Source organism: Phalacrocorax carbo, chromosome 4 (genome assembly GCF_963921805.1).
Source record: "Phalacrocorax carbo chromosome 4, bPhaCar2.1, whole genome shotgun sequence".
In the NCBI taxonomy this organism is placed as follows: Eukaryota; Metazoa; Chordata; class Aves; order Suliformes; family Phalacrocoracidae; genus Phalacrocorax; species Phalacrocorax carbo.
Genome location: NC_087516.1, coordinates 18,081,494 through 18,099,479, shown reverse-complemented (window position 1 = coordinate 18,099,479; position 17,986 = coordinate 18,081,494). Strand labels below are relative to the sequence as shown.

The following is a 17,986-nucleotide window of genomic DNA, read 5'->3' as shown; positions in this document are numbered from 1 at the left end:
GTTACAAAGATTAATATAGAGTTCTTGAATAAAAATTTTTATAAATCTTTCCACTGTCATAATTTAAGTACCACTTTTCACTTTACAGATAATGAAACAAAGGTACAAAGTAAATATTTTGCTTTAGTTAACAAAATACATGGTTGGCAGAATCAGAACCCAAGTTTTTAGACTTAGTGACATGCCTAAATCACTGCATCTTGCAAGGTGTCCACTTATCTTGTCATAACTGCTGAACCAATACTGTCAACATGCAGCATTATGCCTCATTAGCAAGAGTGTAGGTTTCCTTTAACAAACCTCAAGAAATTATATGGCTTTCTCATCCAGAAACGTGTGAGAAAACAGAAAAAAACACTATTGTAGCTAAGCAGCATGTATTTCATTTACATTGGTGGTTTTCTCTATTGTTTGCAATGTTGAAAAAAACAACGAGCATAAAATGTAACAAGTGTGTTAATTGATATTTCCTCCTTAGTTCTGTCTTGAAATATTACTTGATTATAGATTAAATTAGTGTATTCTCCAAGTTGCTTGAGAGAATACTAAATTGTAATGACAAATTTAAATGGTAAGAAGAACCGCTTCAGTTTTACTAGCTTTTTACTTTTCAAAGAAAATTTCCTGTAAACCTCAAATAATCTTGCTGAGAAGCCAAACTAATTAAACTAAAATAGCTATCCATAACAATAGACGGTTACCTGAAGATGGTAGGATTTTTTTCATTATCTTGAAATTCTTATATGATGTATATATAGGGCTTACCTTGGGCTTGCTTAAGTGGTTCTTGTCACGTCTGTTACTCAGCACCATATTTTTTTCCTGACTACTTTGATAGTACAGCTTCTGGTTGCAAAAGTGTCAAGTTCTGTATCTTGGCATCTGACCTTGGTCATGCTCTGAACTAGCTGGAGGCATCTTGTGCTATTGAATCCTTAGGGCTTTCTAATCCTTTGCTTATACCCATTTTCAGCTAAGCAGATTCATGTGTAAGTAGTTATTCCTTACATTCTACTTAGGAACATTTAGCTAAACTGTTAGAAAGCGTTTCCTTGAATCATCTGGTGTGTGTGTATTCTTTTTTGGGATTATGTGCTGGGGCTCTAGCCTCCTATGGACAGGGAAAAAAGTGTCTTGTGGGAGAGAAGCAGCTCTCTTATCATTCTTTCTCTGCCAGGAAAAAAACTCTTTATACAGAATGAAAGGTTTATTTGAGGGTGTGTTTTATTTTTCCTTACATTATTCTGGAATATAAAATAATGCAGTAAAAAATCTATATTAGAAACACAAATCTCTATCATTCAAGTTTTTATGAAATCAAAAAAGATGAAGGGATATGATAAACACATCAGGTATTCTAAGGTACATGCAGAAGCAGTAGTGCCATATAAAAGGGAAGAGCATGATTTTTTTCAGAATTGTGGCAAAGAGCTGGAAAGTTCATTGGGACATTGTAATAATGCAGACAATACTGGAAAGTAAGGGTTGAATTTATAAGCTATCTCATTTAGATTTACTAGACGACTGCTTCATGTTTTAAGAGGTAAACGTGACATCTGTTCAGTACTAGAAATGTCTGTATTTGTTTAATTTAGCAGGACTCCTTGAGAAAAATGGTTTGGAGAAACAAAGGTTTGAATGGCTTAATAAATGAAAAAAGGTAGTTTTTTGTCAAAGTTCACCATTTTATTAAAAAATGGAAATAAGTTTAACAGCTTTGTACTAAATGACACTGGTTTGAAGTAATCTGTACCATGCATAGTATTAAAATGTGTTTTACAGTCTTAACTTTTTGCCATGGGCTGGCTAGTGTTTTAGGTTGTCAGCAAATCTTTCATCATCTGACCCCAAGCAAGATAAAATGAGGAGGGGAGATGGTCATGATCCTAAATTGAATGCAGCTGAGAGAAAGTGTCTTCTGCTTAAAGCGCCACCTATGCCTCTGATCTTTCTGGGAGTATGCCTGTGTATCTGTAGCTAAAAACTAATACTGGTTTCAGTATGTTTCCTGTGGTGGTGACCTGAGACTGCTGGATGCCTGGCATTTGAATCTGGTGTATATCTGCTATCTGGTGGCTAAGTTTTTTGCTTAGCTCGCTGGCTATGTGTTGTGTTGTATTCTTCTTTGAACAAATTTAGTGTTATGTAGAGCTGATTTGTCTCAAGGTTGGCTTTTTTTTTGGCAACACACAAGCATTACTCTCTAGTTAAGCTTTTTGCAGTGGAATTTCAGGATTCCAGAGCAGAAGAATTTCTCTGAAAGTAAAAAAAACTGTCTTGGAGTAATGCACAGAATCCCAGTATTCTTAAGTAGATTTACTGTGGTTGCCAGGAAAACTACGAAAACATGAATTCATTAGGAAAGAATAGAGTGGGTTTTTTTTAATCTGTGGACATATTAAAGGAATAGCTTTAACAGACTGGGACAGCTAGATTAATTGAGCAAAAATAACTGTCTTTTGTTACTGTCCAGTCAAGAAAAATCCTATGTTTGTTTTTGAGCATCAGCTGTCTAACCTGTCAAAACTGCTGGTTTGCATCTGTAGACGCATATAATATGTTAATGCAGAATTGTGTTCTAAATTAGGATTTTAGAACTGAGTAAACTAGACTTAAATAATAATACAGAGTTATTTGGGTTATGTTTGCACTCAGCTTAAGAGCCTCATTTTTATAAGATTCATTTCATTTTTTCTGGTGCTGCCTCCCTGATAATTAAGAAAGAGTAAAAGCTCAGCAGTTGGCTGGGGGAGAGGGCAGAGTGGAAAACAGTCCTGCAGGCAAGAAGGTGAGAGAAGGAAGAGGGCAAGAGGAGGTGCTCTGGGCACTGGAGCAGATTCCCCTGCAACCCATGGAGAGGACCATGGTGAAGCAGGTAGAACCTGCAGCCTATGGATGACCCTGTTGGAACAGATATCCACACTGCAGCCTGTGGAAGACCCCATACTGGAGCAGGTGGAGATACCCTGAAGAAAGCTACAGCCCACAGACCAGCCCATGCTGGAGCAGGCTCCTTGCAGGAATTGCGGCCCATAGAGAGGAGCCCATACAGGAGCAGGTTTTCTGGCAGGGCCTGTGGCGCAGTCTGTTCCTGAAGGACTGTGCCCTGTGGAAAATACACATGCTAGAGCCGTTTGTGAATAGCTGCAGCTGTGGGAAGGACCCACACTGGAGTAGTTCATGAAGGCCTGTAGCCGTGGGAAGGACGCCATGCTGGAGCAGGGGGAAAATGTGAGGAGGAAGGAGTGGCAGAGCAGAATTGTTCTGAACTGGGGACAGGCCCTGTTCACCATCCTCCTTGTACCATTTGGCGTGGGGAAGGAGGTAAGAGAGTCAGGAATGAAGAAATGAAGTTGAAGCCCAGGAGGCAGGGTTGGTAAGGTGGTTTTAGTTTGGCCTTTCTCATTATGCAAGTCTATTTTTGTTGGCAATAAATGAAATTAACTTTCCCCAAGTTGAGTCTGGCTTGCCTGTGACAGTAACTGGTAAGTGATCTTCCTGTCTTCATCCTGACCCACAGATTTTCTACCTTATTTTTTTCCCCTGCCCTGTTGAGGAGGGGAAGTGAGAGAGCAACTGTGTAGGGGTTGGCAGCCAGTCACGGTCAACGACAGGGTGTTATTGAACACAGATATTCTCAAGAACCCCAAGAGAACTGTAATTAGAATTTAGTGGTATGGAAAAAAAGAGGAAATGTATTTGGTAATGGCGGGGGGGGAGGGAGTTGTTTAGGTTGTAAGCGCATGAGCTGGAAATGAATGGGATGGAGAGGACCTTGGTGTTAATCAGATTTGTATTCACCTGCCAAAATGATGCAGTTGCAACAGACTCATGCACAAGTAGGATGCTGTAGGAAAAGTACTAATGGCAGTTTAAGTCTGCTGTAAATGTAAAAGAAAGGCAGCATCTTGAGATCTTGGTCACCTGTGTTCAGGAAATGTGTTCAAGTGAGAAGGGTGCAGAAATGATGGGGTTGACTCTTGTAAGAAAAAACTGGGTGGACTAGATTAGTCTACCAAAATGAAGTATAAAGGGGGGGACAGTGGTATTCTCTATAAATAAGTCAAGGTGCCAAGTACCTAAACAGCTATTATTTGTGGGTATAAGAAAAATGTTGCCACAAAAGCAAACTGGAGTAACTTTCCATGAGTAAATTTAAACAACAAATTAGAAAGTTGATTTTAACTATTAGCACTGTTGGTTTGGGAAAAGCTTTAAAGCAATTGGTGGTTCAGGATGAGGAAGAGTATGTGGTAGAAAACTTAACTTGTGAAAAGGAGCTTAGCAACTTGTTTACATAAAATAGATGGTGTGTTTCTAGTTCAGTAGAAGACTGGACTTGATATAGGTGATCTGTTTTAAGTCCTCAAGATCAAAGTGCATCTTTAGATAGAACATATAAAGTTACTTTAAAGCTTCCTAAATAAATCAAGTGCTACAAGTGAGTATAGGGTGTTGGTTTATCTATAGTGAGGGTATCAAAACAATTAAAATATTTTAAGTACAACACAGGTAGCTCAAGTGGCGTGGAGTCCATATCTTAATTCATAGCTTAGTTTACTACAGGTTTGCACACTTTCATTAAAAGGAATAGTGACTGGAATTCAGAGCTTTATTTACAGTATTCAGATGCCTCCAGTAATCGTGATAGGTAATCAGCTGAAAGGTGCACTCCGTTATTTGAAAATTGACCCATGTGAGCCAGACAAGACTTTGGAAATACCTGAAGAATTGAATACTAACTACTGACTACATTGTACCAATAAATGCACATTAGATTATGATGGAATTTATTTAAGAGAGTTGTAGGATGTGTATTTTGTTCTCAAAATTAGTTTTTACTTGTTTAAAACATCTAGCTTTTTTTCTTTTTTTAAGACTGTGAGCCAGAAGAGCTAACTGACTGGTCTATGGATGAGAAATGTTCCTTTTGTAATTTACACAAAGAAACAGTCAGTGTAAGTATGAACATCAAGCATGACTCCCCAACACCCAATTTTTTTGTGTAAAAGTAAGAATCAGGGAATTGATACTGCATTTTGACTCAAGATAGTTTGGCTATGAGAGGGAGTGAGGAGGTTTGGCTTTATAGTAAATATCTTTTTTAGTAGTTCTTTTTCACTCAGTAGCTGAATAATTGTATATTGTACTAGCAGTAGACTAACTTCTGAAAGATGTTACACTCTTCATGTCTTCTAGGATCGTGCATCAGTTATCGGTTCTTCACAGTCAACACCTACAGAGGAACTGTCATCTCAGGGACAGTCCAACACTGATAAGATTGAATGCCAAGCAGAAAACTATCTAAATGCACTCTTTCGAAAGAAAGGTAATAAAAGCATGTTTTAATATTAAGAGATGACACAAATCTAGAAGAATCAAATGAATCAGGGTTGATTTTTTATTCATTAGTAGTTTTTATTTATCTACTGAATGTTGTTCCCCTTCTTTATTCCTTTGGCTTTCCTTAATCTTTTTCTTTGCTTACTTGAATCACAAAATGAAGCACTACTCTTCCTACTTGCCATTGATGTTAGTCATGTTGCACTGTGTGATATTCTCTCGAATTTCTGTTCACTGTATTTTATTGGTTTCATTGTCATTTTTTTCTTAAACATGAGCTCCTACTTTGTTTTCATGCCAACTTCAGTTGCCATTCTCTGGAATTTTAAGTATTTAAACATTTTCTGTTCTTAAATTTTTACTTCCAGTTTTCAACCTGAAGACCATTTTAAGGTGAGAGAATGTGTCTCACAGATTACAACATGGGATCTGGAATCTTGCACAAAATATGTTACTTCAAATACATCAGAGTCAAAAGTTGAAACTTCTTGTCAAAATGTAATATTTAATAACTCACTAATTCTTTGACTATCCTTGTTCTTTTGGCACTCAGCAAGTTATAGCAGTACGTGAGTGGCTGACAAATCAGCTTGGTTCATATAAATTACTTAGCTAGTCACTGTCAACAGCAGCAAACCCTCCCCCCCTCTTTTTCTTCCTTAAATTTCTGTAAGGAATGTGAATGCAGCTCTACTCAGTAACTACAACTTTCACGGAGTTTTTTTTGTTTAGTAGGTGTACTTGGACATCAAAATAGCTGAGTATAATTAGGGTGACAGCCCTCTTATTGTCTAACACAGCATTAGAGAGAGTCAGGCATGTTCTAATCCTTCACATAGGTGAGAGAAAGAAACAAAGTTAATTTTCTCCCCCTTACCTTGCTGTAGCAGGAAGAGATTACTGTGCCCTTGAACCTGGGGTGGCTGGAATTTTTTTCTGTGCGGCATCTGTCTGTTCAGCCTGCATCTTGCTTAGAGCTTTAAAGAACTTTAAATTCAGTGCAACAGCATTTTGAGCCCACCTTCATTCCTTGGCTTTCTTTAAAACCATTTTCCATGCGAAATAAAATGTCCAGTGAAGTTGCCACCTCATTACTTCTGAAATTTTTATTATATTTTCATCACAGGCCCAGCTGCATGGCATCTCCCTAGGCAGGTAATTCAATTCCTTCAAATTTCTACTTCCTCAGATCTGTTCTTGGTCTTGTTGTACAGTGTTTTCCGACATTCGCCTGCTTAATGCTTCCACTGGAGATGCTGTCTTTTGATACTCCTTGAGAGAAGCTTTTATTGTGGGAGAACTGAAACTTGGCATGACCTCACCTTACTGGAGTGACTTCTGTGAAGTTTGTCACAAAAAGGATTTGGCTTTTGGCAGCTTGCTTAGATTTATTTTTTTTTAATCTACCAGATCAGTAATGCTAGGTTAAAAAGGTTTTGTCTATTGAAAAACAAAACCAAAGTCTCTTCCAATTGTTTTTGTGATTCTCTGATGGAATTGTGTATTCTTGGGTAAGAGGTACTTAGCTGAAGAGTTCTCTAAGAATATTGCTTCAGTTCAAGTTCCAGCAAAGTCTCTTAAGTTGTTTAAATTATGGGAAGTGAAAGGGAAATAAATGTTTGTATCTGCAAAGGGCATGTGAAACCAATTTGAGTCATTTAAGTAATTGTCTTGGCTTTGTAGGAGGAAGATGAAGAGGTTTTTAACTATGAAAATCCCAAGTCTGCTTTCTGAATTTTTGTTGGTTTTTGAGATCAGTTATCAGATTAGGAAAAAAGGAATAAAAAAACTTCAAGTAATTGTTTAGCTGAGGAACAGCTCTTACACCTGGTACTAAAACAGATGCCCTTTCATTGTCAGAAAAAATGTAGAATTCTTGGTTGGCTGCCTTTAAAATGGAAATAACACTTGTTTCACTTATTTTGATTGCAAAATCAGGATCATATACTGTCCCTGCCTATCATAACTAGCAGAGTTTCATTTAGGACCTCTGTGAACGACTTCTAAGACTAGTGAGCAAATTTGAGAGTTGTGTTCATTGGTCTCATTATTGTTTTATTTTAGAACAAGTTAGGTATATGGCTGGGTGTTTTAATTTGTGGACTGTTTTTTGGGTTTGGTTTTTTTTGATGTCAAGAAACTAGTTCAGAAGACCTTGAAACATGCAGTCATGTGATATTGCCTACAGCATACAACCTTCAGGCATTCATACATCTATGAGGATTTGTCTGTAGAATCTCATCCTTTTAAGAGGATGATAGAATTACTGCCAAGATGGGCAAACTCTTGAGAAGCTATAAATAACAAAGTCTTCCTGTTAGGGACCTGTCTTCACTATGTGTTAGTGAAAGACCAGTTTGGTAGGTAGTTGGTTGCGGGAAAGTCCTGTCCTCAGTGGATGCCTCAGTAAATCCAAAGTAATTTTTGTCATCAAACATTGTTTCTATTAAAATGTCTGCAACCCAGATGCCTTCTTCCGAAGTATATCTCTCTTTAACCATTTGGTGTTGTAAGCAGAGTAGACTGTGATACCATTCCACTTACACAACGTTAAAGTACGTCAATTTTATTTTGTTAGAGGCAGTTACGAGGAAAAAACATTATGTGCTTTAAAAAAATACATATTAGTCTGTCTTAACGATATTATCAAATGTGACATATGTGATCCTTATTACATGGCAGAACCATTGTTGTTTAAGAGCTTGATCAGACACTTTCATAACAGATTATTAATTTTCTGGGTTTCTAGTGATCCACATTCTATGTTCTTGGAAGCTTTTTTTCCCATGCCATATTAATGTGACCTCTTTAAATAAAAACAAAAAAAAGGCCACTTAAATACATTCACGGTTATGAATCAGGTTCTATCTTCAGGACATGATCCACCAGAAGATAGAAACCTGAAAAGCTTTTGTAGAAATTAAGGAAACGAGGCACAAAATTAAAGGGAGAAAATGGTCAGGATGACTTGAATCTTTCCAGATTCTCTGGGCAGCTCGGTCAAGTATCTTCAATGCCATGTTTTCCATGCCAGAATAATTTCCCTGTAAGCTTTTTGAAGTTCTTCCTTGGTTCTAGGTATCTGTCTCATATTCTAAAATATTCCCATTCAGAACTATGGCTTTCTTGCACAATACTGTATGCCTGCATTTAACTCTCAGAGTTCTCCTGTTCTTTGCTTAGTTCTATCTCAGAGATACATAGATATTACAAGCTGGTTATGTTTCTTGGACCATGCACATATAATTTGGCAAACCTATGAAAATGTTATCTTGTACACATAATTTCGGACTACAAAAAAGTGTTACTTTCTGAGGTATAGTTTTGAGATGTACACACTACTTGATCGAATACCTGGATTTCCTTTTTCTTAATAATTTTAAGAAATCTAATTTATCCTTTCAAAATCTGAGAGGTTTTCTGTAAGAACTGAGAATTCTGTCATGGCTTGTGCAGTAACCTTGCATGATATCCTTGCTATCTCTCTTCCTCAAGTTCATAAGGAAAGAATGCTTAGCAGGATTTCAGCTGCTTTCTTGAAGAAGTAAAACATACTTTTTGTGTTGCCAGTGTTACTCTCTTCACTGAATCTGAATTTCCTGGTCATTTTCAACTATGTTTAAGAAACTCCTTAGAGACACGACTGTATATAGAGTAATGAAAATTACCATCTGAGTAGAGGAAGGAAAAACATTGAATGTTTGCAAGAACACAAAACTAGAGTGAACTTGCCCCTATTCCTTCAGTCAAGTTAACTAATCATGATACATGGCTCAGAATATATTGCTGTATTCTGTTTTTAACTTGCTGGTGATCAGACAGTGGGCTGGACAAGTTTAAGGGTAGAGCTAAGAATGTTGCTGAGGCAGGTTTGTTGTTGAGTGGGGACATTCTAGAAAACATGGCCTTTCTGTGAAAAGGGGAGAGCGGGAGTAAATACAGGAAATGTGCTGATAAGCAACTAGGTGTTCTTAGTTCTGCTACTCACACAACAGGATTGTAGGGTTAAGGGAGGTTGTGATTCCCTGCTGATCTCCACTGCCTTTTGGTATTGTATCAGAAAAGACATTAAGTCACTATTTTGACTTTTTAAGGAAAAAATACTGTTTTTCAAGAAATAGAATACTACTGTGGAACATTATTTTGGGAGCTTTTAACTCCTTGTCCATTGTCCTGCCGAACACGTTTAAGTCCAAACTATCAGTTAAAATTGGTTGTCACTTTGTGCATTGCAGTCTATTGATCACAGGTAGTGTTAATGTATAGAGTAGTTAAGGATATGGATTTGAATAGGTTCAAGGTGGTGCAGTACATAAACTGGGGAAGCCTTAATCCTAAATAGTGAGCTTTTAATTAAAATAGATCACTGCAATTAGTCATAATTACACATCATCTTTATTACTAACTTCTCTTGCATTCTGACTGTAATCTCGACAATTGCAAGCAGATTATGTAGTATATATCACAATATAATCACAGGATTATAGCATGCAAATGTGTCATTTATCCTTCTCTTACCCTAATAACATCAGGTAAACAGTGATCTGAGAGAAACTAGAGGAACATCAGAACTACCTTTTACTCCAGATCCTTAGAGACCGTTCTGGGTTTGAAGTAGTATGTATATGATCCATGGAGTAGATACAGCTGCCTTGTGTTTTAAATTAACTATGTGAAAAATAGAAGTTTAAACAGGTATAGGCATGTGTATTTAAAACTTTGTAAGTAGCTATAATCATGATCCCTAATAAAACATCTTAAAATAAAAACTTCTCGGGTCATACAAAGTATATCTGGTGCCATCTGCTGATAATTATTAAGAAATATTTGCTAGTGATACCAAGCTCAGAGACCCAATACTTTTCTTATCCCAAAATACATTAAATTGCATTTAAAGTTTTTATATGACTAATTACAAATTCCCCACGTGTAGTGAAACTTTACCACTGTGAATTAAAATTACAGGTCTCTACACATTTTCATTGCATATTTGTGTAATTATACAGACTTACAGCCATTGAATGCAAGTAATTAGTCTTTATATAATACGCTTCAAGTGGGTGTATCCTGTTCTGATGACTCAAGAGTATTCTGTTGAGAAAACATTATATAAAAGTTGCATTTACCCTTGAAAAGTCTATTTTCTTTCAAAAATCTACAGTGTGTAAAAAAGAAAACAGTATATGAAACCATATAATATTTTCTTCTTTCCTCTGAATATCTAACATCTCTCTCATTTCTGTTTATATCATTTGGAGAGCTGTGGGAAATTATTTCCACCTTCAAAATACTCTAAATTATTTCTTCCTCATAATGCAAGTTACACACCCACAGCTTCATTCTGTATTAGGAAGCAAAGCAGTATTAATAGGAAAGGATCAAGAGCAGCTTTCCAGCATCTCTGCAGAGGTTACTGAGAAGATGGGGTCAAATTCTTTACAATAGTGCATAGCAGGACAATGGAAAGTTACAGACAAATTGCAATGAGAGGTTCTTTTTTATGTAAGGAAGAAATTAGGACAGGCAAGCAGTGGAACAAGTTACCCAGAGAAGTTATATAGTCTCCATCCATAGAAGTATTCAAGATCAAACTGGATAAAACCCAGAGCAACCTGATTTGATCTTAGAGTTGACCCTGCTTTGAGCAGGCAATATTACTAGAGGCCTCCCAAGGTCTTCGCAACATGAATGACAATTTAATGACTTCCACAATAGAACATACGATACTGATGATGTGAGTGTGACACTATTTGCATTTCTGGCTACTCTGAGGACTAACTGTGGTTTAGCCCAGTAGATTGGATATGCATTAGCAGTAAGAGCACTTTAGATGCACCCCTGGAGCATATCTTCCAGATTATATGCTGTGAGATTCTGTCTGGGATTTTTCCCTACCCCCCCATTATTACATTTTTGGAGTCAATTACTTACAAAACAAACAAAAAAAAACCACCACCACAAACCACCTGTAAACTGCCAGTAGCTGTAGTAGTTGAATATATGAGAAATTTTGCTGCATTGATTCTTCCATAGAGAGTATTTGGAAATTACTCGGGGGGGAACCCCTAATGCTAAAGAAAATATCATAAGAGAAAAAAAAACAACCCCAAACAATCCTTTTTTGTTTCAACCAAGCCAAAAGATGACTTGGCTCCTAATGGAAAAGTGGGCTTCTCTCCAAGTGTCTAAAAGCAATTCATGCTTGGATATTACCAGTGTGAAGAGTCTAGAATGGAAAGGAAAGGCAATAGAGACTTGGCAGTTCTGAGTGAGTTTTGTCTTGCAGTGTTGTTATAATTGATGCTGGGGATGGTGATTAATAAGCAGAAATTTATTCCAGCCTATTATGTTTTCCAGCTAATGGCAGCTGTCTCTGTGCTGTATGATCTTTTGCTTTTTAAAGGTAAAGATCATACTAGGATGTAAAATAACTATCTTTCCCATTTGCACCAATGATTATCTCTTTTCCAAAAATCTTCGACGTTTTTCTTGGGTGCATGCAACAAATGAATTACTCTAAGCACGGTTGTTCCAGACCAGATATCTGGTAGACTAATCCATGTTGATGATGATTCGTATATTTCATTTTGTGTGAGTTTCTTGATTGCTGGCTGTCAGATTTTTGTTTGCTTACATTTGAGTGAGTGTGGTTTTTTTTTAAGCTAAGCTATTGATCAGTAGTTTTTGTTGTCTAGAGCTAAGATTGCCATCATGCAGACACTTTTTTCCTAGATAATTCAATTTTTCAATTCCAACTCTTAATTTCCCTTGTTACGTTTTGCATATACATTAATGTGTTTACACCTGTTGCCTTACTGCTTCAATATCTTTTTGATGACTTTTTTCTGTCCTTGTAAGTGTGTCTCTAGGATTTTAAAATTCCAGCTGAACACTTATTGGATTTATTATTTTGGAATTCGAAAATAACAATAAACAAAGAATACCTGTGCCTGGGTGTTACATGATCTGGAGAGATCTTTTTCTTTGTACATGCCCTCCATCATTTAGAATTTCACCTCATACCTCTCCTCTAGAAACTCGTATCAATTTTAGAAGTTTTGGTAGAGATCTGGTTGAAAGATTGTCAGAAGATAGTGCTTCAACTATAAGCAGACTTGTTTTGTCATGCCTTGGATAAGGTCTCTTGAAGCCAAAATGTCTAGCATATACTCAGTCTTTGAAAATGTTGGAGTTCTACCTTTTCTAATAAAGCGTTACTGAAAGGCCAACAAAAAGGCACTGACAAGAAGCATCTGAACAGTCAGCTGCCTCCTCGTACGCTTTAGACTGCAGACTGCATATGTGCGTATTTGTAATTCCTTGCAATACTCTGAAAATTAATTCCTAAAATGGAATATATTTTGAATAAACCTGAAACAAACAAAAATCTATGCATTTATTTCTAAACTTGAGTAGCATTCTTTGATCTGTCTCAGTGGTCACTCTCCCGATAGTAGATGGATAAAGCTGCACTGGCTTGCGCAAATATGCTGTGTAATCCCCCAGGCTACCTATTAGGAAATTTACACTTTGCACGCAAACATCTATCTGATCCAGTCCTTTCAGTTTCTCCACTTCCATGAAAGCAAAAAGCAATTTATTGTCTGTCTTATCTGTTTCAGACTAATTTAAGTATCCCAGTAACTGCCACCATGTCCTTGGGCATTTCTTTCAGGCAATCAAGGCTGACTTAAAAGCTAATTCTTCTGTATCACATTCACACTTACTTTCAGTCTTTAAATCCCTGTCCCTTCTTGATGAAATCTGTTTCAGTCATTACCTATGAACCCAAGCATAGGCAGTGGTAAAAACATTGAAAAGAATATTTCTGTTTTGTGTGTGTAGAGTTGAAGGAGCAAAGGAAGAGTGGGATAGTGAAATGAGTAACTACTGCTGCCACTTTAAGGAAGAACAAAGATCTTTTGAGTATGGGCAATTGTTGTTGTCTTGTGAAATGAAGTATTGCAGTCATCAATGCAGTATTGCATTGATAAGTAACAGAGCTTACTTTAAGTGAGTTTCTTAATTACATTGTTATTTATGCTAAGTTACATATCTTTATTTTGATCTTTCTGGTACTTTATATTGGAATTCTTTTTTCAGTGGTTCACAAATGTAGTTTCAGCTATGCTTGTTAATAAGAGGTTTAACTCTAGCTAACACAATGTTAAAATAAAGTCAGATATCTGATGTTTAATCCTTTTTATTATATTTCTGTTTTTAAAATGAAACGCTTCTCTCCATGGGACTGTTACATACACAGACAAGAAATAGGACATGTAGAATAGGAAATAAAGGTTTTCTCCCAATGTTTTTATTGGTAGCACTTCAAAAATATCCTGGAAATGTCCTGAAAATCCTGTAAGATTTTACAATAAAATTTAACAATTTTGTATTACTACAATTTCTATGGGTCTTTTCAAGTAGTGTCATATCAGTTTTGATATTGCAGTCCTGAATCTACAATGGAGATTATAATCCAATACATACATGAAACAAATTATTTCCCCCCCTTTGATCATCTCCTCAAAAGTACAACTGTCCTATGTTATGAAAGACTAATCTATAAAACTACACTTCTAAAATTATTGTTGTTGTAATTGTTCTTTGACAGTAACTGGTTTTATTCAAAATCCTTTATTTTCAAAACTGAAAATGAACAGTCTACAAATGAAAATTCACCAACAGTACATACAGATTCTGACTCCCATACTTGCATTATTTATCTACCCACATAGTTTTACTTGCATGCTATGACAGAGGCATAGGTTAAAAATTGCTGATGTGTGCTAAATGTGTTCTTCCAAGTGACCTCCAGTTAGGAATGCTCATAAGAACAACTTACTAGATATCTGATTTAGTGTTCATTACACATGTACTTATTACACACATTTATTTTGCTTATAGGAAGTATTTCTTTAAAGACAAGTAATTAAGTTTGGTTTTTAATACATTTGTTGCTGTGTTGTTTCTTTTTTGTTCCTAGATCTTCCTCAGAACTGTGATCCTAACATTCCCCTAGTTGCTCAGGAATTAATGAAAAAAATGATCCGTCAGTTTGCGATTGAGTACATTTCAAAAAGTAGCAAAATTCAAGAGAACAGAAATGGTTCATCGTTTGAACCAAGTCTGATATGTAAAAGTATCCAAATGAACCAAACTGAAAACTCCCTTCAGGAAGAACAGGATAGCCCTCTAGACCTCACTGTGAATCGAACTCAAGAACAGAATACTCAGCAAGGTAAATTTCTGTATCTGCTTATCTTTGTTTTGCTGTCATTTATTACCTTATTACATCTTATTCCCTTAAAATAAATGTCTGACAACTATCTATATGTTTTGTCTGTCCAAAGCAGTAATCAGTACACATAGAAAAAAAAATCCTGTGGGATTAAAATAAGATTGAAGGAGGGTGGGCATTGCATCAACTTAAAGAAAACTCCTATTTTCCTTTAAACACTGTTATAAGAGAATGGGGGAAAAACACAAACAACAAAAAAATCCCAAAACAAACAGCACACTTTATATTGTGTGTTAGCAGATAAATATTCTAATTTGAGTGCCTGCATTAAATAAGTGGCATTGGAACTTCTCAGCTTTAGAATACTGAATCTAAGTCAGCTCACCTGTGGCTGTCACAGCTAACAGTGGTTCAGGATTTTGTTGAGGAAATGGCTGTTAAGCCTTCTGAGAAAAGAAAGACACTGGAATTTCAGAGAGCAAAGGTCATTCTGTCTGTGTCAGCCCTTGGACACTTCGATTCTTTAAATACAGGCTGGTCAGAATGATGGAAAGAGAAGATTAATTTGGGAGGAAGTTTCCATACTTCATGCCTTAATCGTTAGAGATCAGTGCAACTTTCTTAATTGAGAGTAAAGCTAGAAAAAGAAAAATAGTCTGTCTTGTCATCATTTACAAAAAGGAAATAATTTCTTTGCTCAAGGAATATCGCTATCCAAAACTGATAACAATCAAAGCACAATAGCAGTTTGGACTTTGAACTTGATTTGGATTAGCAGCAATCTTCAGGAAGGGCTGTGACTTATGTGCAACTAAAAGTAGTGGCAAAAGCAGGTTTTTGCCTTCTACAGATTTGGGGGTGCATGTTAATCCAGTAATACCAAAGGGAAAAGTTTACTTGTATGTCACGTACCATACTAAAAATGTAAAAAAAGGTAGAACTGCAGAATTAAGTTTTTTAAAAAATATATACATTGGTTAGAATGAAAGCAGATCTTGTATGTGTGTGCTTAATGATACAGTCTTTAATTAGATGACACATCCTTGGTGGGGGAGCTCTGACATGGGTATACCTTGCTAAACATGACTATTCCTATTTCAAGCATCCTTTCTCTTTGACAGCAGAAGCATTAAGAAATCATGGAATTCCTGCTCTTATTCTGCATGGGCACTGGAAACCAGTTCATGCCTGGATTTAGTGAATACCTTGTGCAGATTAGATCCTGAAAAAGTATCTGGTGTGCTTTGACACACCTCTGCTATTGATGAATTACAGATTTTAGAGATTTAAAATTGGCCAGGTTGAAGCACGTGTTGTTTGCAAGGGCAATAAAAAGTACTTTCCTGGTATCAGCCCTATAGCCTGTTGCTTGCTTACTTATAACAGCTGGTTGTAAAGAATAACTAGCTTAAAATGGCCATGAGGGAGCAAAGTCCCCAAAGACAGGTTCTGCTCCTGGCTGAGCTCAGGTCAATCTTTGAGGAATGAAAGGGAAGGCAGAGGGTGAATGGGCAGGGTCAGGAAGAAAGTTCTGCTGCTACCTTCAGCTATTTGAAAATTCATTGATCTTTTGTCCAAGAAAAAGTATTGAGAAAATGAGGTATTTAAATCTTTTTAATATAATTTTAATTTTTCTTAATGGGAGTAAACAGCAAGTTTAGTTGTGTGTCTTCAGCAAAACATCTGAGACTAAAATAGTTGCTCAGCATACATGGCTTACTATGTAAAACTTGTATACTGTGTAAGATATTGTAGATTCTTAGGACTTACGCTGCTGTGTTTGCTGGAGTGCTTTGCAGCTGTTAACGATACTAGTCTTGCTGTGAAGTTTAGAGCTACTGAAATGAGAGGAAGTACTGAAACAAGACTGTAAGCTGAAGAAAGGTTTCAAGCTATCTTATCTACCAGGGAAGTTGTATTGCACGTTCCTTTTGCCATGAACATACCAATTTTGAGCTATCTTAGCTTTCCACTGTAGTAGCAACACAAGCAAATAAGATCAAGACGGGAAAAGTTGGCCTGCTCTTTTTATTTGCAGCGTGTTCTAGGTGCAATGATTTATGGAAAGTTGTTTCAGTTAGCTATTGTCAAGGACTGTGTCTGCCTACCCTTCACTTCTGTCGTCTTCCTGAAGAAAGATTGGATATATTAAAGTGTTACATTCTTACAGTAGCAAATTGTGAAATTTTAACGGCATTATTTTTAAAAATATATTATTCTGTCTAACGCAATATACTACTTCAGTCTGGAGACCTGTAAAAGCAATACCGTGGTTCCCTTCTTAGTAGTGTCTTTTAACTGTTGTGCAACTCTTATTTGCTATTTGTAATTCCTGTTACAATTTCCAAATCAAGTGGCAGTAGTGGAGTAGGAAATTCAAATTTGTTCATTGCTCTGACAGATTCTGAAAGTTGAAATCTTTTTAATCCGAATCCTGTGAAGGAGATAATCACCTAAATACAAATACTCCCATTTCATTTTCTCTTTAGGCAGGTGCTCTGTACTTACAGTAGTCATCTTTAAAATGAATGATCGAAATGATAAAACACTCAGTCTTGTTCCTTTACTATGGCAATGATTTGTGGACTTGAGAGGAAGGAAGGAAGGAGTAAGCTTTGTTTTCCAGATCACTAGAAGCATTTGTTTTTTGTTGGTGGGTTGTTTGTTGGGTTTTTTTTTGCGTACTGAGCAGATCCAAGCTAAGTGCTAGCTGAACATTGAGAAGAAGATTCTGCCACTGAAGATGTCTGGATGATCTTATTTCCATTCAAAAAAGCTTCTTGCTTTCCTCCAATATCTGTGGCCCATCTCTGAAGTACTCCCAAAACATTCAAGTCTCACACTTGCAGACCTGACACCTGTTATTGGTTTTACATGGCAAGGTTTTGGTAGCTGGGCAGGGTTGCCAGGCTAGCATCTATGAGAAGAGGTCAGGGGCTGCCCTATGCTAGGCACAGCCAGCTCTGCCGCAGACCCACAACAGGCCAAAGTGCAACACATCAGTGAGGTTTGGGGTGCCTCTGAAAACACCTTTAAGAAAGAGCAAAAATGCTGGATGAGCAGAGGAGTAGGAAAGAGAAGGGTGAGCAACAAGGTGAGAGAAGGAGGGGGAGGAGGTGTTCCAGGCACCAGAGCAGGTATTTCCCCACAGCACATGGAGAGGGCCACAGTGGAGTAGGTAATCCTCTGCAGCTCATGGAAGAGAGAGCTCTGGAGCAGATATTCACACTGCAGCCTATGGAAGACCCCACATTGGAGCAGCTGGATATTTCCTGAAGGAACTGTGGCCTGTGGAGAACCCACAATAGAGCAGGGGAATAGTGTGAGGAGGAAGGAGCTGTAGAGAGGAACTGCACTGGCTGTGACCCCCATTCCCAATCCTGCCTGTGCCATGTGGGGATG

General features: G+C 37.1%; 1 protein-coding gene across 10 annotated transcripts in view; it reads left to right on the top strand.

The window, feature by feature from the left end:
- Positions 1-17,986, top strand: part of LCORL (ligand dependent nuclear receptor corepressor like) — an 85,743-nt gene that overhangs the window by 30,974 nt on the left and 36,783 nt on the right. For 9 of the 10 annotated variants that reach the window (XM_064449210.1, XM_064449216.1, XM_064449213.1 and 6 more), the window contains exons 3-5: positions 4,879-4,958; positions 5,200-5,329; positions 14,330-14,584. In XM_064449210.1, coding sequence (XP_064305280.1) covers positions 4,879-4,958; positions 5,200-5,329; positions 14,330-14,584 — 465 coding nt within the window. Of the gene's footprint in view, positions 1-4,878; positions 4,959-5,199; positions 5,330-14,329; positions 14,585-15,705; positions 15,937-17,986 lie in introns of those variants that run through there. The other variant, XM_064449218.1, reaches the window with a different exon arrangement.